This window comes from Entelurus aequoreus, linkage group LG08 (genome assembly GCF_033978785.1).
Source record: "Entelurus aequoreus isolate RoL-2023_Sb linkage group LG08, RoL_Eaeq_v1.1, whole genome shotgun sequence".
NCBI classification, from domain to species: Eukaryota; Metazoa; Chordata; class Actinopteri; order Syngnathiformes; family Syngnathidae; genus Entelurus; species Entelurus aequoreus.
Genome location: NC_084738.1, coordinates 8121310 through 8146147, shown reverse-complemented (window position 1 = coordinate 8146147; position 24838 = coordinate 8121310). Strand labels below are relative to the sequence as shown.

The 24838-nt window shown below is 37.7% G+C and overlaps 1 protein-coding gene across 6 annotated transcripts in view; it reads left to right on the top strand.

Annotated features, from left to right (window-relative positions):
- LOC133655363 (calcium-activated potassium channel subunit alpha-1a-like) overlaps positions 1–24838 on the top strand; it is a 157030-nt gene that overhangs the window by 111657 nt on the left and 20535 nt on the right. For all 6 annotated transcript variants that reach the window (XM_062055448.1, XM_062055450.1, XM_062055445.1 and 3 more), the window contains exons 19-23: positions 1749–1781; positions 6658–6751; positions 19181–19304; positions 22444–22668; positions 22838–23030. In XM_062055448.1, the coding sequence (XP_061911432.1) occupies positions 1749–1781; positions 6658–6751; positions 19181–19304; positions 22444–22668; positions 22838–23030 (669 nt within the window). The remainder of the gene's footprint in view (positions 1–1748; positions 1782–6657; positions 6752–19180; positions 19305–22443; positions 22669–22837; positions 23031–24838) is intronic.

Sequence of the window (24838 nt, the reverse complement as noted above, 5' to 3'; positions counted from 1 at the left end):
TAGTTCAGTAATTCAAGTAGCAGTTATCCGATTTAAACAGTTTGTTTCATGACTTAACGCCAAACAGATTTTGGAATATATACGGTTGTAAAATAAGCAAAAAAAAAGAGTTAGCATGTGTCAAGTACCAAGTTATATGATTTTGGAATATACGTATACGGTTGTAAAATTAGCTCAAAAAAGAGTTAGCATGTGTCAAGTACCAAGTTATATGATTATGGAATATATACGATTGTAAAATAAGCACAAAAAAAAAGTTAGCATGTGTCAAATACCAAGTTATGACTCTGGAATATATACAATTGTAAAATAAGCCAAAAAAAAGTTAGCATGTGTTAAGTACCAAGTTATATGACTCTGGAATAGGGATGTCCGATAATGGCTTTTTTGCCGATATCCGATATTGTCCAACTCTTAATTACCGATACCGATATACACAGTCGTGGAATTAACACATTATTATGCCTAATTTGGACAACCAGGTATGGTGAAGATAAGGTCCTTTTTAAAAAAAATAATAAAATAAGATAAATAAATTTAAAAAAAAATCTTGAATAAAAAAGAAAGTGACACATTATAAAAACAGTTACATAGAAACTAGTAATTAATGAAAATGAGTAAAATTAACTGTTAAAGGTTAGTACTATTAGTGGACCAGCAGCACGCACAATCATGTGTGCTTACGGACTGTATCCCTTGCAGACTGTATTGATATATATTGATATATAATGTAGGAACCAGAATATTAATAACAGAAAGAAACAACCCTTTTGTGTGAATGAATGGGGGAGGGAGTTTTTTTTGGGTTGGTGCACCAATTGTAAGTGTATCTTGTGTTTTTTATGTTGATTTGATTAAAAAAAAAACACAAAAAAACCCAGGTACAGATAATTAAAAAAACGATACCGATAATTTCCGATATTACATTTTAAAGCATTTATCGGCCGATAATATCGGACATCTCTACTCTGGAATATAGACGATTGTAAAATAAACCCAAAAAAAGTTAGCATGTGTCAAGTACCAAGTTATATGATTCTGGGGTGTACGGAATAGCTTTGAAATTAGGGTTATATAGAGTGAAAACAAAAAAGTAATATATTTGTAAATACATTTGACTTAACTACTCACTTAGCTAACTACAGTAGCTGCCTAACATGCCATTAGAGGAAATACTTCATTTTGAACAATAATGGATGAAAAGTACTATTTTATATCTTGTTGAAATTAGGGCTAAATAGTAAACATATAATTTAATCTCTATTTATTAATCCATTCTCCCTAGCTTGTCTTAAACTGTATGTAAAAGAACATTAGCCACCTAGCTAGTATCTTGTGCATGTTTCTTTCTCATAGTTAGAGTGTCCGCCCTGAAATCGGTAGGTTGTGAGTTCAAACCCCGGCCGAGTCATACCAAAGACTATAAAAAATGGGACCCGTTACCTCCCTGCTTGACACTCAGCATCAAGGGTTGGAATTGGGGGTTAAATCACCAAAAATGATTCCCAGGCGCGGCCACCGCTGCTGCTCACTGCTCCCCTCACCTCCCAGGGGGTGATCAAGGGTGATGGGTCAAATGCAGAGAATAATTTCGCCACACTTAGTGTGCGTGTGACAATCATTGGTACTTTAACTTTATTGTGGCTTTTATAAATGACATTTTATCACAGCTTTACCTTGTTTAACTGCACCTGTTGCCTTTTTTGTTACCTCCACATTAACGTGTCTCTTTTCTTTGCTTTTCCCAGCAAAAAACACCTACAATGGCTTCATCAAATCAAGTAAGTGTGCCTTTTCTTGTTCATTCCTCCACCGTCTGTGTTGTTCGGCCTCTTGGCAGCAGATGGCGCTGCTGCATCACAAAGTAGTGCACCACAACCCGAGTCCAAGGGCCCAAAAACAAACACCAGGGATTGATAAAGCTGAGTCACAGTAGAAGAGTAAACAGAGTACACAATATTTGAAGGTGCGTGTCTATTGTGGCTTTCCTTGCCGCTAATCCGCATTGTCGTCGCTCCTGTGGCAGGACAGTTCCCGCAACACCTGAAAGCATACTTACTAATTCATGCCTTACATCATAAATACAAAAGCCGGCGTCCACGCTTCCAAATGGTTAAGTGGTGTTTAATAAAAATGAGTTTTTATTCAATTATTCAGGTATTAGCATTCTTGTGCCAGAAAGAATTAAAAGCTTTAATGATGATAAGATGTTTTATTCAAGTGCACACACAGCGCAGGACTTATTCACGTCACCTTGAATCAAACCTAGGCTGATGTGATGAAAAATTTAAACTGTTTTGGGTTAGATCCCCTCCCAAAATGACATAATGGATCTAGTGTAAGACTTTTAGGACCCTTTTTAAGGCTACTTTTGATCAAATTTAAGATTTTAACAAAGTGCGACGACATAAGTGGTCCCCTTCCTTATGCTAAAATGCAAAATGTATCAAATGGTTAAAGATTTTTTTTTTATTTTTTTAAATAGAATTGGTTGAGGGTTCCAGGTTCGATCCCCGCTTCTGCCATCCTAGTCACTGCCGTTGTGTCCTTGGGCAAAACACTTTACCCACTGGTTTAAAAATGTAACTTACCGTATTTTTGGACTATAAGTCGCACCGGAGTATAAGTCGCACCGGAGTATAAGTCGCACCGGCCGAAAATGCATAATAAAGAAGGAAAAAAACATATATAAGTCGCACTGGAGTATAAGTCGCATTTTTTGGGGGAAATGTATTTGATAAAAGCCAACACCAAGAATAGACATTTGAAAGGCAATTTAAAATAAATAAAGAATAGTGAACAACAGGCTGAATAAGTGTACGTTATATGAGGCATAAATAACCAACTGAGAACGTGCCTGGTATGTTAACGTAACATATTATGGTAAGAGTCATTCAAATAACTATAACATATAGAACATGCTATACGTTTACCAAACAATCTGTCACTCCTAATCGCTAAATCCCATGAAATCTTATACGTCTAGTCTCTTACGTGAATGAGATAAATAATATTATTTGATATTTGACGGTAATGTGTTAATAATTTCACACATAAGTCACCCCCCCGGCCAAACTATGAAAAAAACTGCGACTTATAGTCTGAAAAGTACGGTAGATATTGGGTTTCACATTGTAAAGCGCTTTGAGTCACAAGAGAAAAGCGCTATATAAATATAATTCACTTCACTTCAATTCACAATTGAACGCTGATTAAGACGTTTTACTTGATATTGCAAAGTCAGTTTTTGATTGGATTGTGTACCAACTAATGTGGTTAGCATGAGGATGAAGATGAAAAAAAACATGCAAGGATGGAGCGTCATGCAGAATGACATCGCACGTTCGTTTAGCCAAATATTAGCATGTTAGCTGTCAGGTAGAACATGTATTTTATTCATCGCACACGTATCAAACACCGCTAACATGTTGCGGTGTGACACCCTAATGGAAAAGGGCAGAGGGGGGGTGAGAGGCTTCAACAACAACAATGTCTGCTCACATCTTCTTGGCGGCTTCGTCAATATTTCATGTCTCACAGCTGACATCTGCACCGATGCCTCATTAGTGCACAATTGTACACATGCACACGCTGCTGCTGGTGCTCGCTGCGCCACAGGCAGGCTGCGTTGCAAAGTGGAGCCTAGGGCCGAGAGAGCCCACCTGGCTCCACCTGGGGCCCGGAGAACCAGCGAGGCCCGGAGTGGAGGGTGGGACCTGTAAGCTTGCCCTCGTGCAAATATTTGACTTTAAAATGATATTTGGTATATTAGAAGTATCTACTGGGTATTTGTCTTGTCATTTTTACAGTTATTTATCACTACAAACTCACTGACCACAACAAAAAGTGAGGGAAAGTATTTAAGTAGAAAACTAAATAAGTACCATATTTTACGGTTGATGAGCGGGTCTAGTTTCATACAATTATGATTTTTTTCTTTCTCACAGCTAGAAAAGCATGGAGGACACTAACGTACATACATTAAAAATCTCCTTGCAGACCACCAAATATTCTGGTCAGTTTTACTCGACAATAACGGGATATAAAGTGCATTATTTAGTAGCACTGTACCGTATTTTCCAGACGAGTCAGGTTTTTTTCATACAAAAGGCGCATTAAAGGGGTCATATTATTATAATTTTTTTGTAAATGTAAAACACTTCCTTGTGTAATGGTGGTTCTTTGGTCATTTTTTGTCATAGATTATGTTTTACAGATCATCTTCAAGTCGCTTTCTGTCCGTCTCCTCAGGATGTCACATTTTGTGGGCGGTCTTATTTACGTGCCTCCATTACGACTGTGTTTTCTCCGCACCATCTTTGTTGTACAGGTAGTTTTCTGCGGCTCCATAGCGAGTCTACTGACAGATATAAGTTAGAACTAGAACTAGAGAAAAAGAAAGCGCTTATTGACAAGGGCTCAGACTGCAAAGGCGAACGCGCACACATTTTCGGGACTTATGCAAATCCCAAGTACACAAAAGCAGGTACCAATTGGTAGGAAAAGTTGGTTTTGCATAATATTGTGAAACAAAATGCCAGATAATGTCTCCTAATAGGTGCCACACACCATAATAATACCCTTATATTGAAGCACGGTACGTCTGACTGTGCTAGCTGTAATGCTCCACGTTCCATCAAGCGGTGCGGCTTCATAGCTTACCGAAGTTGCGCTAATACATTTTGACAGATTTTTAAGCGCCCTGTGTAGAAATGTTCTATATTCTCAATGAAACATCAACGTTTTGGTGTTGCTTGCTTACGGGTAATTGCTAGTGTCATTTATTGAACAGGCTTCATCCTGCAGTCCTTATGTGTGTGACTACCATCTGCTGGTCAGACTTATTACACCTTGTATGACATAAAATTGCTTTGAGGTCGGTAAGAACAATCAGAAATCATTTGTACATTAGGCGCATTGTCAATTTTTGAGAAAATGTAAGGACTTTAAGTGCGCCTTATAGTCCGAAAAATATGGTAACTGACTAAAATGAACAAACTAACAAGTACAAAAAATACTGAACAAACTTAAGGAACAAAGTAACAAACGGCGACAGTCAAACTACAATGAAAACCACATTATTAAGCAAGCGTAAATCCAAAAATCTTAAAGAGAAACGCTGCTACAAAGGCGACAAAAAAAAAGGTGCACTTTGGAAACTGAAAAAAAAAAACAAGGCACTCTCTTCTTCAGTTAAAAAGTCTTTAATATTTACGACATGTCTTAATTGAACTTTTTTATCTAATAAGTGAGCGATTGAATCAACAAACTACAATCACTACTCTTGAAAGACCGGACAAATTAGCTAAGTAAGAAAATACGTAACAGAGTACGACAAACAAACAAACAAGCGACTACACAAACCCCTCACTATGACAAACAAGAGAAAGAACTGATCCATTTAAGTAACTACAAAGTAAACAAACAGACTAAGCAACTGATTGAGACAAACAATCAAGCAAAGGCATGATCAATAAGTAAATATGACGACCAAACGGGCAACGGACAGACAAGTTTCTACGAACAAACAAACTGCTCACTCTGACAAACAAGCCAGCAAACTAACTGAATAAGTCACTAACTACAACAAAAAACTACAATGAGCTAATGAACAGGAACTACTACAAACAAACTTGTGACGACAAACTAAATACTGCAACAAACTACAATGAGCTGACATAACTATGAACAAACGAGCTAAGTAGCTAACCAACCAGACCAAAAAAGTAAACTAACCAACAGATGAAATGAGCCGTCATAACGACCACCAACTAACTACAGTGAATGAACAAACTGCTACGAACAAGCTAAGTAACTATCAGAGGGGTTAGAGTAACTTTACCACCACTAACTTTTGTAAAAAGTTTATATCATTTTAACTTATAAGTTGTATATATTTACATAGAAATATCCTCATTATTATTTTTATTGCCATAATAATTTGTATTTATAAAGCATGTCATATTTATGAGATTTGAAAGTGCTACATAGTTAATCAAAAGTTAAAATGAGAACCTAAGATATTTAGATTTTTTTTAAAATATTATATATATATATTGGGGACGGCGTGGCGAAGTTGGTAGAGTGGCCGTGCCAGCAATCGGAAGGTTGCTGGTGACTGGGGTTCAATCCCCACCTTCTACCATCCTAGTCACGTCCGTTGTGTCCTTGGGCAAGACACTTCACCCTTGCTCCTGATGGCTGCTGGTTAGTGCCTTGCATGGCAGCTCCCGCCATCAGTGTGTGAATGTGTGTGTGAATGGGTGAATGTGGAAATACTGTCAAAGCGCTTTGAGTACCTTGAAGGTAGAAAAGCGCTATACAAGTATAACCCATTTATCATTTATCATAACTACAATAAAGAAATAGACAACGACCAACAAGCTTGATAAGCAACTAACGAAAATAAAAATAAACGTTGCTGCAATATTCTGTTTTTGCTGCCCTCATTCTCCTCTTCAATAACATGTGTTGGACACGGCCCTCATTCTCCCCGTTGTTGTTTGTGTTTTGTGTGTGCCTGCACAGTTTGAAGTCAGCAAGCGCCATAATTGTCTTTTTCCCGTCTCCTGCTGTATGTCCTCGTCCTGACATCTCATCTCTTTGAGTGTACTCCTTACTTGTTAAGGCTCCATCACGTCCTCCTTGTCGTTGCAGTCGAGGAGAACCAACAGTCGGTGCTGTCGCCGAAAAAAAAGCAGCGAAACGGCGGCATGAGGAACTCCCCCAACTCCTCGCCAAAGACAATAAGGTAAGGACACACATCAGTGTATCAGCTAAGCAGCAAACAAGAAGCCCAGTATTCACTGATTCATTTCATTCCCTGAGGTTTTATTTCGGCCCGATAAATGCTGCACTATGTCCACCACTGTAGATATACTACATAACTTTGTTTGGTGCCGAGCGACGACTGCTCTGTTGGGGTTTTAGAGCTGCTTCCTGCTGTGGGCGAAAACAGCTTTGACAAGAAATGGGCCTGGATGTGCAAAATACTCAACTGTGCGAAAACAAGCTAAAATAACCCCCATAGAGCAGGTTATTTCTGTAAACAGAAATTAAAAAAAAGTTTTTTTTAATTAAATACAATATAAGTTATGATAGATAATAGCACTAAAATAAAAGTATGAATAAAATACAATTATTTATTTTGTAAATGCATTTAAAATTATGTAAAATAAAAAATATTTTACAATAATTACATAAAAATTATTCTTAAATCTTTTAAAAAAAAAGAAATCTAAATATCTTAGGTTCTCATTTTAACTTTTGATTAACTATGTAGCACTTTCAAATCTCATAAATATGACATGCTTTATAAATACAAAATTATTATGGCAATAAAAATAATAATGAGGACATTTCTATGTAAATATATACAACTTATAAGTCAAAATGATATAAAAGAAAATAATACAATAAATATACCACACATTTAAAAATAATTTCCCTGCAATGCTGGAAGTTGCCCAAATTTTTCTCGCAAAGGACATCCAAATAACTCCAAGTAATCCTCACCTTCATTTTAACTTCTTTTTACACTTGGATGACAGCAAACAAAGTGGGTTGGTGGGATGTTCTTGGCATCCGAGAAGCACACGCTACGGAGCGCCAGTCTCTGCTGGCCTGTTTTCACTTCAAGCCTGCCAAGAGGTTTGAAGTGACAAGCGCAGACTGGCGCTCTTAAAGCGGCGTGGCACTAATGACAGCAGCAGCCAGTCAGAGAGCTTCCACGGGATGGATGGCCCCGGGCTATTCTTCTCTTGTCGGATCCCACCGAGCCGCTCTCGGCACGTGACGCCGCAGATTATACGTATCCGCCGGCGCCATGAAAGGCAAATTCAAATGCTACCTTGCTTTTATCTTGTCCCATATAATTACATCGTTGCTTATTGATTCAGAGTGGAGATAGTGCCGCTCTTTGTCACAAGGGGCGATAATTGGCATTGTCGTTAAGTGGCGGCGTCATCAGGATGGAGGCTACGGCAAGAACCGTTCCTTTTGGTTGACGCTGCAGCTTTTCACTTGGCTTTTAGACAGTAAATCAACACAGGTTTTACACTTAACACCATAGCACACAGCATGTTGAAATAGAAAAATAAAACAAATACAAAAGTATTTAAAATATTCATGCAAATAGTGCCTACTGGTAACTACAACAAACAAGCAAGGTAACTAACTAAAGTAACGGACACTAAGATGAGCTAACAAACAAAAAGGACAAAATGAATAAATAACTAATGCTAACGAAACAGCGGAAAAACAACAACATACTCTCTGCCCTTTTGTTTTATTTGTACTTACAAACTACAACATTAAAAAACAGCTACATCAATCAAATAATCAAACACATTTAAAACAACAAGCTGAAAAAGGCAAACAAGCTACCGTATTTTTCGGAGTATAAATCGCTCCGGAGTATAAGTCGCACCGGCCGAAAATGTATAATAAAGAAGGAAAAAAACATATATAAGTCGCATTTTTGGGGGAAATGTATTTGATAAAAGCCAACACCAAGAATAGACATTTGAAAGGCAATTTAAAATAAATAAAGAATAGTGAACAACAGGCTGAATAAGTGTACGTTATATGAGGCATAAATAACCAACTGAGAACGTGCCTGGTATGTTAACGTAACATATTATGGTAAGAGTCATTCAAATAACTATAACATATAGAACATGCTATACGTTTACCAAACAATCTGTCACTCCTAATCGCTAAATCCCATGAAATCTTATACGTCTAGTCTCTTACGTGAATGAGATAAATAATATTATTTGATATTTTACGGTAATGTGTTAATAATTTCACACATAAGTCGCTCCTTAGTATAAGTCGCACGCCCGGCCAAACTATGAAAAAAACTGCCACTTATAGTCCGAAAAATACGGTAACTTACTCTGACGAACAAATAACGATTGTGCAAGTAACGCTGAAAAAAACAAGCAAATAAAAGGACAAACTAGGTAACTACACTTGCGAGCAAGTAAACTAACTCACAAACTAAGTAACTACAACAAACCATAACAAGCAAGAAAATGAGTGGACGACCAAACAAGAGAAGAAAAGGATAAACTAAGCAACTACGAACTAAGTAAGTAAATAAATAACTACAACAAACTATTACAAACAAGTAAATGAGTAGAGGAACAAAGAAGAGAGGAAAAGGACAAACTAAGTAACTAACAAGGTATAAATCGGCCAAGTTGTATACTTAGACGAACAAGTGAACATACTCGGTAAACAAATTGAGTAACACCAACATACAAATGAGTAAACAAAACGACAGACTAAGTAACTAACTAGAATCTACAAACTAACATACCGACTAAACAAACAAACATACTACAATGAACTAGCACACGTACAGGTGTAAAAACTAACAACACTATAACAAATGTTAGGAAAAACTAACGCTGTTACTTTTACTAGTATCGCGTAATCTTAATGAATTACTTTTACGTACGTTGCAACACCGTTACCGATGTAACGTGACACGCTACTTTTGATGTGGTTGTATGTCGACGAGACAGCGTCAGGAGCACAGCAATGAAGGGAGTAACTTTTTACTAATGAAAGCAACAACCAGCACCACACTTAAATGAACTTGATATCAAATAGGAAGAGGCAACATCACACAGCAAACAACACATGCAACAACATGTAAGTACACACACTTCTAATACTATGAGAGAATAATGAACACATCAATGATTGAAGTGACGAGCTTGCAATCCTACAATACCCCGTTTGTGGACAAGGAGACTACAGCCATTCAATGTGTTTATTAACTAGCACAATCCAGTGAAAAGATTCAACAGAGCTGCCGTCCCTGCTGACAACCATTAGTTATTCAATTACTTTAATGGCTAAAAAATAAGTAACTATAATTAATTACTTTTTAAAAGTCTTTTGCGGGACACTGACTATGACAAACAAAAAAGCGAAATAACTTGGCGTGTAATCTGACTAACCGACCAATAAAAGTATAATATAATATTTACATTACAGTGAAATGTTCTTTGATATCGGTCCCCAAAAGCTACGTTAATTTTGACAGCTGCTTTTATTTTAGTTTTAGTTATTGTCTTGACAAAAATGTATTTTAGTTTTAGCCATATTTAAGTCATTAAAGATTAAAGATTACCACTGCTCCCCAAGGGGATGGGACAAATGCAGAGGACAAATTTCACCACATCTAGTGTGTGTATCTAAACTTATTTAGTTTTAGTCAAGTTTTAGTCGACGAATTTCCTCAACATTTCAGTCGACTAACATTACAGTAAATTGTGTTGACTTATATAAAGTATAGCGGACAACGCACCTTTGAAGTTGTCTTGAAAGCACTTTTACTAATTATTGCAGAGCATCTCAAAAACTAAACAAGACCTGCACTCCATGAATATTTCAAACCTTTTTGTGTGTTATTGTTTTAGATCAAATTTAGCATTTTTTTTCAAATATTAAATAATACATGACTAAAATGGTCACATGAAGAAACAATATACCGTATTTTTCGGAGTATAAGTCGCTCCGGAGTATAAGGCCCACTGGCCGAAAATGCATAATAAAGAAGGAAAAAAACATATATAAGTCGCATTTTTTGGGGAAATATATTTTATAAAACCCAACACCAAGAATAGACATTTGAAAGGCAATTTAAAATAAATAAAGAATAGTGAACAACAGGCTGAATAAGTGTACGTTATATGAGGCATAAATAACCAACTGAGAATGTGCCTGGTATGTTAACGTAACATATTATGGTAAGAGTCATTCAAATAACTATAACATATAGAACATGCTATACGTTTACCAAACAATCTGTCACTCCTAATCGCTAAATCCCATGAAATCTTATACGTCTAGTCTCTCACGTGAATGAGATAAATAATATTATTTGATATTTTACGGTAATGTGTTAATAATTTCACACATAAGTCGCTCCCCCGGCCAAACTATGAAAAAAAACTGTGATATATAGTCAGAAAAATATGGTAGTTTTGTTTTAGATTGGCGGGCAAGCTCACCTATATGCGTACAACAAAAGTAGTGTTAGAGTAAGCAGTCTTGCTCCTTCTCTACTGTCTTTAATAGTAACAGTAATTCAGTACAGTATGAGTCATATTAGTGAAGGCCTACTTACTGTTGCCTGGATGTCTTGATGATTAGCCTGCAGAAGTAGGTTTTATTTTTACCAGAGAAAATGAAGCCACACGGTTTACGTGTGTTGTTGTCTACCTTGCAAAGGTAAAATGTAGGAATGTCGATATTACATTTTAACGCATTTATCGGCCGATAATATCGGCAGGCCGATATTATCGGCCGATAAATGCGTTAAAATGTAATATCGGAAATTATCGGTATCGTTTTTTTTTATTATCGGTATCGTTTTGTTTTTTGTTTTTTAAAATTAAATCAACATAAAAAACACAAGATACACTTACAATTAATGCACCAACCCAAAAAACCTCCCTCCTCATTCACACAAAAGGGTTGTTTCTTTCTGTTATTAATATTCTGTTTCCTACAATATATATCAATACAGTCTGCAAGGGATACAGTCCGTAAGCACACATGATTGTGCGTGCTGCTGGTCCACTAATAGTACTAACCTTTAACAGTTAATGTTACTCATTTTCATTAATTACTAGTTTCTATGTAACTGTTTTTATATTGTTTTACTTTCTTTTTTATTCAAGAAAATGTTTTTAATTTATTTATCTTATTTTATAATTTTTTTTAAAAAGTACCTTATCTTCACCATACCTGGTTGTCCAAATTAGACATAATAATGTGTTAATTCCACGACTGTATATATCGGTTGATATAGGTATCGGTAATTAAAGAGTTGGACAATATCGGAATATCGGCAAAAAGCCATTATCGGACATCCCTAGTAAAATGTGTCCATATGTCTTCTCTAGCTTCCAGTGGTAGAAGACATATTGTAATGATGTGTGTAAAAATACACAATAGGGATGTAACGATATAAGAATTTCATATCACAGTTACTGTGACCAAAATGATCACGGTTATCATTATTATTGTGGAATGTGCTCAAAAAGCTTTTTAAAAACAACTAAAATAAATAGACACACTGTTAGAAGTGTTTTATCTGTTGTACTGTTATTGTTGTAATGTAAATATTTGTTTGTACAGTAGCACTTCAACATTTATTTAAATGAAAAGTGGGTAACAAATAAAATCTATTCTAATTATGTATCACTTCTGGCGGGCATGGTGTCTATCCTACTCTGTTTAGCGGTACTTGAACGCACCATAAAAACACCTCCGTGTCTTTTCCTCTAAGGAAAGATGGATCACCATCATTCCGTGCTCAGAGAGCATAGCTTGTACGTTCAATGTGCACAATGTGCCCGGGTTTGGTGGTAGCGGGGGTGTATATTGTAGCGTCCCGGAAGAGTTAGTGCTGCAAGGGGTTCTGGGTATTTGTTCTGTTGTGTTTATGTTGCGTTACAGTGCGGATGTTCTCCCGAAATGTCTTTGTCATTCTTGTTTGGTGTGGGTTGACAGTGTGGCGCATATTTGTAACAGTGTTAAAGTTGTTTATACGGTCACCCTCAGTGTGACCTGTATGGCTGTTGACCAAGTATGCATTGCATTCACTTGTGTGTGTGTTAAAAAGCCGCATATATTATGTGACTGGGCCGGCACGCTGTTTGTATGGAGGAAAAGCGGGCGTGACGACAGGTTGTAGAGGACGCTAAAGGCAGTGCCTTTAAGGCATGCCCCCAATAATGTTGTCCGGGTGGAAATCGGGAGAATGGTTGCCCCGGGAGATTTTCGGGAGGGGCACTGAAATTCGTGACTCTCCCGGGAAAACCGGGAGGTTGAAACCAATACCGATAATTTCCAATATTACATTTTTAAAGCATTTATTGGCCGATTATATCGACAGGCCGATATTATCGAACATCTCTAGTTTTAATTCATCGACTAAATTGTCAATTAATTTCAGCATTATTTTCGTCACCCTGCATTTGTTTTGACTCGTTTTCGTCCTATTGGTCGTAAGACGAACATTTTTAGTCAACAATATTAACACTGCCTAAAAGCCACCAACTAAAGTGCCCACGACTGTATACTAGGAATACTAATAATACATAAAAGTTGCGCTGCCTGGATAGGGATTGTCTGATGTAGCTTAAGGGGGACTTCACCGCAACAACAAGCGAAGCTGAGTGTGTACTCACTCAATCAAAAGTATCTACAGAGTATGTGCGGCCTGCAGGCCTTTGTAAATAAGTAATGGTCGGCAGATTGGCTTTGGCTTTGAAGAACAAGACTTTGACAGTTTGCATGACGGCCAAGGTCGAATAGCAGTCTTGCAAATGAATCCATGCAGGAACAGGAACATGCTAGCTTATCCTTTAATGTGTCACTTTATTTTCCTACAACTTCATCTCTGCGCTCATCATAAGGGTGTTGTCGGTCCTGCATGGAAATTCCGAAGTCAACCTCAACATCCACCTTGAACGGGTCACAGGACTCGCCTAATTGTACCGCGTAGCGTTTGGCCAGACGGCACCGCGCTTGTCACGTGGACGTCATGTCATGTCTGCCTGCAATGTGTGGTAGTGACAGGCCGTCACGGCTGACAGTGAGCGATCGGCGTGCTGGCGGAGCGCCGCCTCGGCCGTCACCAGCGCGCGGAACGAGTGAAGTGACAGCGAGCCGGCGCTCAAAACATTGGACTTATGATGAAATATTCAGCTCAGGTCTGAAACTACTAAATGCTTTTACGTTTCTTAGGCGTAGCAGGATGATGAGAGTCACTAAGTCATAAGAAATACTACTATGGCCAGTCAAAGATCCTCTACATGACAGGAGTGTTCTGCTCTTCTTTCAAGGACCGACTGAAATCTGCTTCATAAGAGGAACGTTGCTGTGTTTAGAAATTTGCTGCAAAAATGTTGGTTAAAGATGGTCTATATCAGTGTTTTTCAACCTTTTTTGAGCAACGGCACATTTTTTTCATAAAAAAAATACGGAGGCACACCACCAGCAGAAAACGGTAAAAAATGAAACTCCACCAGGTTGTCGTGCTTTATTTTGAGTTTGTTGTTGTTTTCCTGTGTGTATTGTTTTAGTTCCTGTCTTGCGCTGTTATTTTGGTGGCTCTTCCTGTTTTGTTGGTGTTTTCCTGTAGCAGCTTCACGCCTTCCTTTAAGTGCTATTGCCTGACCTGCTTTCTATTGGCAAACACGACTATTTCAGTTGTGCGGACGCTTTCCTTCTTTGTGGGGACATTGTTGATTGTCATGTCATGTACGGATGTACATTGTGGATGCCGTCTCTGCTCCACACGCTGTAAGTCTTTGCTGTTGTCCAGCATTCTGTTTTTGTTTACTTTGTAGCCAGTTCAGTTTTACTTTAGTTTTGCATAGCCATCCCTATGCTTCATTGCCGTTTCCTTTCCCTTTTGTTAATTTTTGGTTTAAGCGTTACATACCTTTTTACCTGCACGCTGTCTCCCGCTGTGCTCTGCATTTTGGGATCACGACAAACCATCCTCGATGCGTTCCGACTTCTACAAAGCAATGAACTACCTGCTGCCACATACTGATATTACAGAATGCTAGTCAAAGATCTATACATTCCCTTTAACCTCTAAAGGCCTGAGTGGCCACATGCGTGGACAGCACCTTTTAGCTCTTATTTCCAAAATTGTGTACACTTCTGAATTGGGGTCTCGTGCTGACATATGGACACTTATACTGCCATCTGGTGGTGTCAGAAGAGTATAACATACAATGGAATTTGGAGACAAAAAAGTGTAAAAATAAAGAATAGCATGTCACTAAACATGAAGTACACGTTTGTTACTTATGGACTAAGTACATCAGGGGTCACCAACGCGGTGCCCGCAGGCACCAGGTAGCCCGTAAGGACCAGATGAGTAGCCCGCTGGCCTGTTCTAAAAATAGCTCAAATAGCAGCACTTACCAGTGAGCTGCCTCTATATTTTAAATTTTATTTATTTACTAGCAAGCTGGTCTCACTTTGCCCGACATTTTTTATTCTAAGAGAGACAAAACTCAAATAGAATTTGAAAATCCAAGAAAATATTTTAAAGACTTGGTCTTCACTTTTTTAAATAAATTCATTAATTTTTTTACTTTGCTTCTTATAACTTTCAGAAAGACAATTTTAGAGAAAAAAATCCAACCTTAAAAATGATTTTAGGATTTTTAAACACATATACCTTTTTACCTTTTAATTTCCTTCCTCTTCTTTCCTGACAATTTAAATCAATGTTCAAGTAAATTTTTTTATTTTTATTGTAAAGAATAATAAATACATTTGAATTTAATTCTTCATTTTAGCTTCTGTTTTTTCGACGAAGAATATTTGTGAAATATTTCTTCAAACCTATTATGATTAAAATTCCAAAAAATTATTCTGGCAAATCTAGAAAATCTGTAGAATCAAATTTAAATCTTATTTCAAAGTCTTTTGAATTTATTTTAAAATGTTTGTTCTGGAAAATCTAGAAGAAATAATGATTTGTCTTTGTTAGAAATATAGCTTGGTCCAATTTGTTATATATTCTAACAAAGTGTAGATTGTATTTTAACCTATTTAAAACATGTCATCAAAATTCTAAAATTAATCTTAATCAGGAAAAATTAGTAATGATGTTCCATAAATAATTTTTTTAATTTTTTCAAAAAGATTCGAGTTAGCTAGTTTTTCTCTTCTTTTTTTGGGTTGAATTTTGAATTTTAGAGAGTCGAAATGGAAGATAAACTATGTTTCAAAATTTAATTGTCATTTTTTTTTCGAGTTTTCTCCTCTTTTAAACCATTCAATTAAGTGTAAATATCATTAATTATTAATGATAACATAGAGTTAAAGGTAAATTGAGCAAATTGGCTATTTCTGGCAATTTATTTAAGTGTGTATCAAACTGGTAGCCCTTCGCATTAATCAGTACCCAAGAAGTAGCTCTTGGTTTCAAAAAGGTTGGTGACCCCTGAAGTACATCATACAAAAAGATGATTTTTAGTTTTTATTCTAATTAGGGTCCAATAAGCCCAAATAGCAAAGAGAAATAAACAAAATCATGTAAACAAACAGCTTGGGTCTTAAGAGGTTAAAGACCTACTGCAGAAGCGCTAGTCAAAGATCCTCTCAGTGAAGAGTCTCTGCTGTTTTAAGATCCAAAATGCTGCGTTTTGCATTTGAACATGTTGACAAATTTCGAGAGAGTGACTTTTTGTATGAACTCCTACTAAAAGTGTCATTCAGACAGGCTGACAAGGGCGGCGTAGTGAGTGATGTAACCGCTAGTTTTCTGTGCCGAGTCCGCCGCCGACAGCAGACGTTTTTCATCTGAGGCAATAACATTTGTCTTGTGACTTATTGCTCGCTGAGCTGCAAGAAGAAAATCAAAGAGCAAATACTTTTGCTGAATTTATGATTTATTTGGCTGGAAACACCAACAAAACTGCACTGTAGACTCAGTTTTTCACCACAAAATATGCTATTTATGAGTTAGGAGATTTAACATATTTCAAACTAACATGATTATATACAAACTAATATTTGACATTGTTTTCGATGAAAAGTAGGACACCTGACAGATGAGGGACAAAGAGGTTAGTCTTGGCTGTGGTGCAGCCTTAGGGATGCTAGTTTCATGCATACTTAACATGCTACTTAACGTTAGCATTGTTACGGAGGAGCCCATATGGACCTTTTCTAAAAGGTTTTGGACGGGGACAGAAGGCTGCTGTCTGGGCTCCTCAACAAGACGACGTCTCGTCCTCACTTTGATGTGAAGGCTGTTTGAAATGCAAATGCACCTGTGTTGCTCCCTCAGCTGATAACTGCTGTCCTCTTCTGCATGACTTCAAATATGGCCTTTAAAATGCGCCCAGGTTGTAATGTAGAGAACAACGTCTTCATGGGTTGAATCAACCACCGTTGATGTTAAAAATTTAAAAAACTTATTTTCCTTTTATCAATGCCTCATGTAGCTTTTGTTTGAATCTTACAAGTGTAAAAAGAAGTAAGCCACTGTCAATACTCGGACCTAAAAACAATACATTTTATTTACGTAGTCATTGGTCATACAAGTGTAAAAAGAAGTTAACCACTTGAAACAGGAGTAGTGTTGTCCCGTACCGGTGCCAAAATGTTTTTTTTAAATACTTTTTAAAGTAAAAGGGACAACAAAAATGTCATTACTGGATTTCTTTTAACTTAAAGTCGTATCATACATTCAACATGTTTCTTATTGCTGAAATAGAACACTTTTGGCGTTAAATAAGATGGTGAACAAACTAAATGACTTCTCTTTTTTAGCAGTAAGTGAGCAAAGAAAGGCTCCTAATTTGGCTGCTGATGTATGCGGTAACATATTGTGTTTCCCATTTTATTATTTTGTCAAAATTATGAGCTTCAAGTGGTAGAAAATGGATTATTAATCTACTTGTTCCTTTACTGTTAATATTTGTTTACTTTCTGTTTTAACATGTTCTATCTACACTTCTGTTAAAATGTAAAAAACATGTATTCTTCTACTATTAGGATACATTACATACATTTTGGGTAGAGATGTCCGACAATATCAGCCTGCGGATAAATGCTTTAAAATGTAATATCTGAAATTATAGGTATCGTTTTTTTATATTATTGGTATCGATTTATTTTTTTATTTTAATTAAATCAACGTAAAAAACACAAGATACACTTACAATTAGTGCACCAACCCAAAAAAACTCCCTCCCCCATTCACACAAAAGGGTTGTTTCTTTCTGTTATTAATATTGTGGTTCCTACATTATATATCAATATATATCAATACAGTCTGCAAGGGATACAGTCCGTAAGCACACATGATTGTGCGTGCTGCTGGTCCACTAATAGTACTAACTTTTAACAGTTAATTTTACTCATTTTCATTAATTACTAGTTTCTATGTAACTGTTTTTATATTGTTTTACTTTCTTTATTTATTCAAGAAAATGTTTTTAATTTATTTATCTTATTTTATTTTATTAATTTTTTTTAAAAAGGACCTTATCTTCACCATACCTGGTTGTCCAAATTAGGCATAATAATGTGTTAATTCCACGACTGTATATATCGGTATCGGTTGATATCGGTACCGGTAATTAAGAGTTGGACAATACCGGGATATCGGCAAAAAAGCCGTTATCGGACATCCCTAGTTTTGGGTGATACTAGACATTTGGGTATACGGCTCTTGTACTTGGTATCGTTACAGTTGATATTTGTATAAATCCACCCATGTGTTTACATTCAGGAGCGCTATCTTGCTGTTAGCTATTGTATCCTCCTACGGTGTATAGTGAAACATGTTTAGCTATTCCTTGGCATGCAGGAATGATACTTGTAAGAAACTTTATTTGTTGCCGTGGAGGCGATGGTTAGTGGTTTAGAAATAGCTAAAACACTGTGGCGGAACGGCGGTGGAGGTTAGCGGATGGCCGTTACGCATCCAATGGAAATTTGAACACTCTCAGTGGTCTTCCAAGTGTAAAAATAAGTTAACCATTTGATAATGCGTAAAAAAAACCCCATCAGTCATAACAACAAATGCAAAAGTTAGTCGTGTCACAAAGGTTACCTTTTAACATTCTCTAATTGTTTCGCAAGTGTAAAAAGAATTAACGCTTTTAATACGAATTGGTTTAAGTCTGCTTATGCTGAGGCGTACCTTTGGTGTATAATCTTCTCTTTCTAGGTACTTTGAGATTGGTTCTTCTTTTGGACGAAGTGGCACAAAAAGGGCAAAGAAAAAGTATTGTCACGTGAGATATGCTAACATTTCACGTGACAACCGGTATGGTAGTTTTGGAAATGACACGACCTCAGTGGTGTTTGATTTGAGGTGTTTCACGGCATTTAAAATGGGGGTAGGCGGCGACATTAGCTGTGCGCTCACGTTTAAACATTCATGGGCTTTCAGTTTGGGACGCAAACACGATTGGGCAAATTGCTGAAATATTTACAGTCTGGCCTGTTAAAGCTTTTACGACGCTACGTCAAAAGCTGCGCGCCGCTAAAAAAGTGCGTAATTGCGTCCCAAATGTCACATGACGTTTCATTTCTGCGGATGTCCTCCGACGGGATTGGGAGGAGTAAAGACGTGTTACATCCTTTTCTTGCTCTTGCCTTGGCTCAGACACGACCCTCTCCTCATCCCCGGCGGCGAGCAGATGGAAAGCATGGACGAGAACGTGAAGAAGTACGACTCCACGGGGATGTTCCACTGGTGCATCTCCAAAGACATCGAGAAGGTGGTCCTGGTGGGTGGAGGTCCTAACGCTCGCCTCATTTGACACACACACACACACACACACGCACGCACGCCGCGTCCCAAAGCACCAGGAGAGGGTGACAGGGTGCTTCAACTCTCCGTAATGAGCGCTTTGACATGTCATTTGCTACACGGACGCCATGACATGTCTTCTACTAATACAGACCACTTCTTTTAGAAGACATGTGGCAAAAAAAAAAAGATCCTCTCTCTGACAGCAGCTCTTTTTAAGGGCATACTGCAAATTAAGTTAGTCAAAGATCCTCTATGTGACAGGAGTTTTTAGAAATCTGCTGCTAAAATGTTCATTTAGAGACAAGGCCAGGAACTTGTGTGGCCCTAAACAAGCTTTTGGGGGTAATACAGTAGGTAAGGTTGAATTTTTGCCTCATTCTTGTGAGAATCCTGGGTGGGACTATACAGGACTAGCTGCAGTGTGCTCAAACAACCACCAGACTGCATCATTTTTTTTCGGACTTATCAGGTCGGTAGTGCATTCTTTACTCACACTTTAGTTTAAGGATGGGTCAAAAATACAACCTTCCTTACTGTAATGCTGACTGCAGCTTAGTGAGTACTGTGTTGATTTTATGCTCTATCAAAATATTCAATGTATAATTAAGAATTCCGTCTTCGTGGAAATTAATTTATTACGACCAGGCCCCGAACTAATTACCAGCGATAAACAAGGGTTTACTTTATTAGTAGATTTGGCTATGGGAGCGTAAGTGTGTGCATAAAAGACAACCAACCAAAATGCAGTTTGAGTACATTAATAACTAGATATAAATAAATATTGTATTCATATTTGCAAGTTATGTAAAGATGTGTGTTTACTTTAAATACAGTATTAACAATAAACAAAAGACTACAGTGACAACTACAATTCAATCCAATATGTTAAATAGTCATGTTTTTATATTCCAAATATGTCCAAAGTTTGTATGAAAAGGTAAACAAACTGTTGCTAGTTCCAAGGACAGTATCGCAGTGAAACCAATTCAATGCTTTGGCATTAATTGAAAAAGTAAACAAAACACAACAAATGGGCAAAAACCATGAAAAAAAACTAATGTTCTATAGCAGGGGTCACCAACGCAGTGCCCGCGGGCACCAGGTAGCCCGTAAGGACCAGATGAGTAGCCCGCTGGCCTGTTCTAAAAATAGCTCAAATAGCAGCACTTACCAGTGAGCTGCTTCTATTTTTTTTATTTTATTTATTTACTAGCAAGCTGGTCTCGCTTTGCTCGACATTTTTAATTCTAAGAGAGACAAAACTCAAATAGAATTTGAAAATCCAAGAAAATATTTTAAAGACTTGGTCTTCACTAACTGACAAAGAAACAGATAACAGATTTGGTGTCCAGTTCAAAGTGTGACATGATTTATTAAAAAAATTGAGAGTTGACTTTTGTATTTTACATGAGTTATTATTTGTACAAACATGGTGTAAAGTAATTCATGATTTGTTAAAATTTTTTAGTAGCTAGCTAGTTAAAATGGGATATTGTGATTTCACAAGACTGTCTTAGAAGTAATCATTTGAAAATGTTCAATTTGAAAAATGTGCACTTAGAGAAAATATAAAAATAAAGTGTTGCATATTGATATTTATCTGTTTTTATATATATTTATTGTGAGAAATCATTAAGATAATCAGTGTTTCCACAAAGATAAATATAATTAATTATTAATAATAACATAGAGTTAAAGGTAAATTGAGCAAATTGGCTATTTCTGGCAATTTATTTAAGTGTGTATCAAACTGGTAGCCCTTCGCATTAATCACTACCCAAGAAGTAGCTCTTGGTTTCAAAAAGGTTGGTGACCCCTGTTCTATAGACATTATGGGCCTGATTTACTAAAGATTTGCGTGTACTAAAAGACGTGCAAACGTGATAGCACACGCAAAGCTGATCTACTAAAGTGGAAAGCGTCTCCTAAGTGAGCAGAATAAGACGTGCAATTCATTTTGCGTCTGTCTTTATTCATATGCAAAATATGTGCTGATCATCAAAACGCCCACAATACTGGGAGGAGAATGTGCAAATATAATTATTTACCTTGTGCCATGTGATTTATCAACACTCATCACCGTTTTGCGATCACTATTTAGCGTTTTATTTAGCACATGTGAGAAAGACGTGCAAACTTGACAGTTTCACGCATGACTGCAGGATCAGGCGATACACAGACGAGAATCCCCCGTCATACGTGAGTGTGTGTCAACATTTTGTGTTGTGAGTGTCAACCTCCCTGCTTGGCACTCAGCATCAAGGGTTGGAATTGGGGGTTAAATCACCAAAAATGATTCCCGGGCGCGGCCACCGCTGCTGCCCACTGCTCCCCTCGCCTCCCAGGGGGTGATCAAGGGTGATGGGTCAAATGCAGAGAATAATTTCGCCACACCTAGTGTGTTTGTGACTATCAGTGGTACTTTAATTTTGGACAGAAATAAAATATATTAGTTATATTGTCCAATCAGTAACATTATTTTATAATTTTTTCAGTTGCTAAAGGACTTAAGGGGCTGATTACAACAAATTACATTGATGCGTTTTTGTGTCCTTTAGTCTTTTCAATGCCGTTCCTTTTTTTCCACTTACGATACAAAAATGTTTCTTATATGAAAAAAACTTCTTAAAGTATGCATTTTGAGCGGCGTAAGTGCAGCCAAAAAGAAGTGGTGTCAATGTAGATGCACGGTGCTATGCTGTTTTTAACAAACTACTGCAAACACTGGTCAAAGATCTTCTAGATCAGTGGTCCCCAACCTTTTTGTAGCTTGAAAATTTGTCCCACGGACCGGTGGTTTGGGGGGGTGGATTTATTTTTTTTCATTTCATAAAGAAATACAATCATGTGTGCTTACGGACTGTATCCCTGCAGACTGTATTGATCTATATTGATATATAATGTATATATTGTGTTTTTTTATGTTGATTTAATAAAAAATAAAAAATAAAATATATATATATTTTTTCTTTTTTAATTTCTTGCGCGGCCCGGTACCGTTCCGCGGCCCGGTGGTTGGGGACCACTGTTCTAGATGACCGGAGCCATACTTTTAAAGACACAACTGCAAAAACGCTTGTCACAGACCCCCCCCCACCCCTCTTTCCGTTAAGACTCGGAGCGAGGCGGCCATGACGGTGCTGAGCGGCCACGTGGTGGTGTGCATCTTCGGCGATGCCAAATCGGCGCTGATCGGCCTGCGCAACTTTGTGATGCCGCTGAGGGCCAGCAACTTCCACTACCACGAGCTCAAGCACATCGTCTTCGTGGGCTCGCTGGAGTACTTCAAGCGTGAGTGGGAGACGCTCCACAACTTCCCCAAAGTCTCCATCCTGCCCGTGAGTGCCCCCTAGTGACTGATTAGGTGTACTATTGTCTTAATCCCCTTTACTAGTGTTACTTTCCATGCAATGTAAATATTGCACTCATGCATGAATAAATGTCATAAAAAGGAGAGATGATTCCAGGATAGGTGAGCTAACGTCGCCCCTCCCCCTCTCCTCAAAGGGCACGCCGCTGAGCCGAGCAGATCTGAGGGCTGTCAACATCAACCTCTGCGACATGTGTGTCATCCTGTCAGCCAATCAGAACAATATCGACGACGCGTCACTGCAGGACAAAGAGTGCATCTTGGCGTCGCTCAACATCAAGTCCATGCTGTTTGACGACAGCATCGGCGTCTTGCAGGCCAACTCCCAGGGTAAGCGAGCGACCCTCGCTTCGCGTGCGGCGATGTCGCCAACAATCGCTTTGAATGACCGTGGTCTCTTATGACCTGTGCCAGGATACATGATGTGAACCAGACTGCGTAAATGACCGGAAATGCTCCAATCAGCTGCAGGGTCGCTGGGAATGTGATCTCGAAAAGCAGATAACCGGCGGTTACGTGGAGTTTTTACTAACGCCACAAGATGGCAGTAGCTGCATATAGGGGTGTAAAGGTACACAAAAATTTCGGTTCGGTACGTACCTCGGTTTAGAGGCCACGGTTCGGTTAATTTTCGGTACAGTAAGAAAACAACAAAATATAAATTTTTTGGTTATTTATTTACCAAATTTGTAAAAATGGCTTTATCCTTTTAACATTGGGAACACTATAATAATTCTGCCCACGTTAATCAACATTAAACTGCCTCACGTTGTTGCTCAGATTAAATACAATGACAAAACGTTTCTTCTACATATAAAAAGTGCAACATTAAACAGTTTCAAGTCAACTCATCATGCCTAATTTATTGCAGCATTTGGGAAGCCTGTAGTTGATTTTTATTATGTAAATGTTATATTTTTATCAACATGTGATAGCAGGGACCCTGCCATTCAAAACTAGGCTGCTGCAATACTAATGATTAATGTAACTATAGCTGAAAAAATAGTACAATAGCACTAGGAGAGACTATTCATCCCTGAACACCATGGAGTTCATGTAGGCTTTATGATGCACTTACATTATTATATCAACTATCAGAGACAGAAACTCTTCATTTAACATAATGTCCTTTTTTTGCTGCTTCAACACAGCTCAATCAACACAGAAAAAGGTAAAGTGAAAAAACAGACGGACATGACTTTACTGTCTGTAACACACACACACACACACACACACACACACACACACACACACACACACACACACACACACACACACACACACACACCGCAAAATGAGCTAACGTTACGCTAAAAGCGAATTAGCCTTTACCTCAAGCCAGGACTGCGAGCGAGCTGACCGCTTGTCCCTCTTGGGGTCACGGTGGGTGCTGGAGCCTATCTCAGCTGCACTCGGGCGGAAGGCGGGGTACACCCTGGACAAGTCGCCACCTCATGTGCTTTAAGTTGCAAACAAAATTTTGAGTTACTAGAATCTCATAAGATCGGCCCAAAACATCCGGTCTTACCCGCTAGATTTAGCTTATAGCTAAAGAGTGCGCCACACTGAAGCAGAATGGGTCTAACGTCTGCCAAAAATGGTAAAATAGTATCTGAATGGTAGACATTTATCCATGAAAATATTTGACGACAAAGCAGGTGGAAGGAGATACCGTAGAAATCCACTCTCCAAGGTAAATGCTAGGGGTGTGGGAAAAATCGATTCAAATTCAAATCACAATTCTCACGTTGTGCGATTCAGTATCGATTCTCATTTTTCAAAAATCTATTTTATTTTTTATAACTTATTTTTATAAAAAAAATTTTTTTTAATTAATCAATCCAACAAAACAATACACAGCAATACCATAACAATGCAATCCAATTCGAAAACCAAACCCGGCCCAGCAACACTCAGAACTGCAATAAACAGAGCAATTGAGAGGAGACACAAACACGACACAGAACAAACCAAAAGTAGTGAAACAAAAATGATTTTCAACAACAGTATCAATATTAGTTACAATTTCAACATAGCAGTGATTAAAAATCCCTCATTGACATTATCATTAGACATTTATAAAAAAAAGAAATTAAAAAAAAAGAAGAATAGTGGCTTACACTTGCATCGCATCTCAT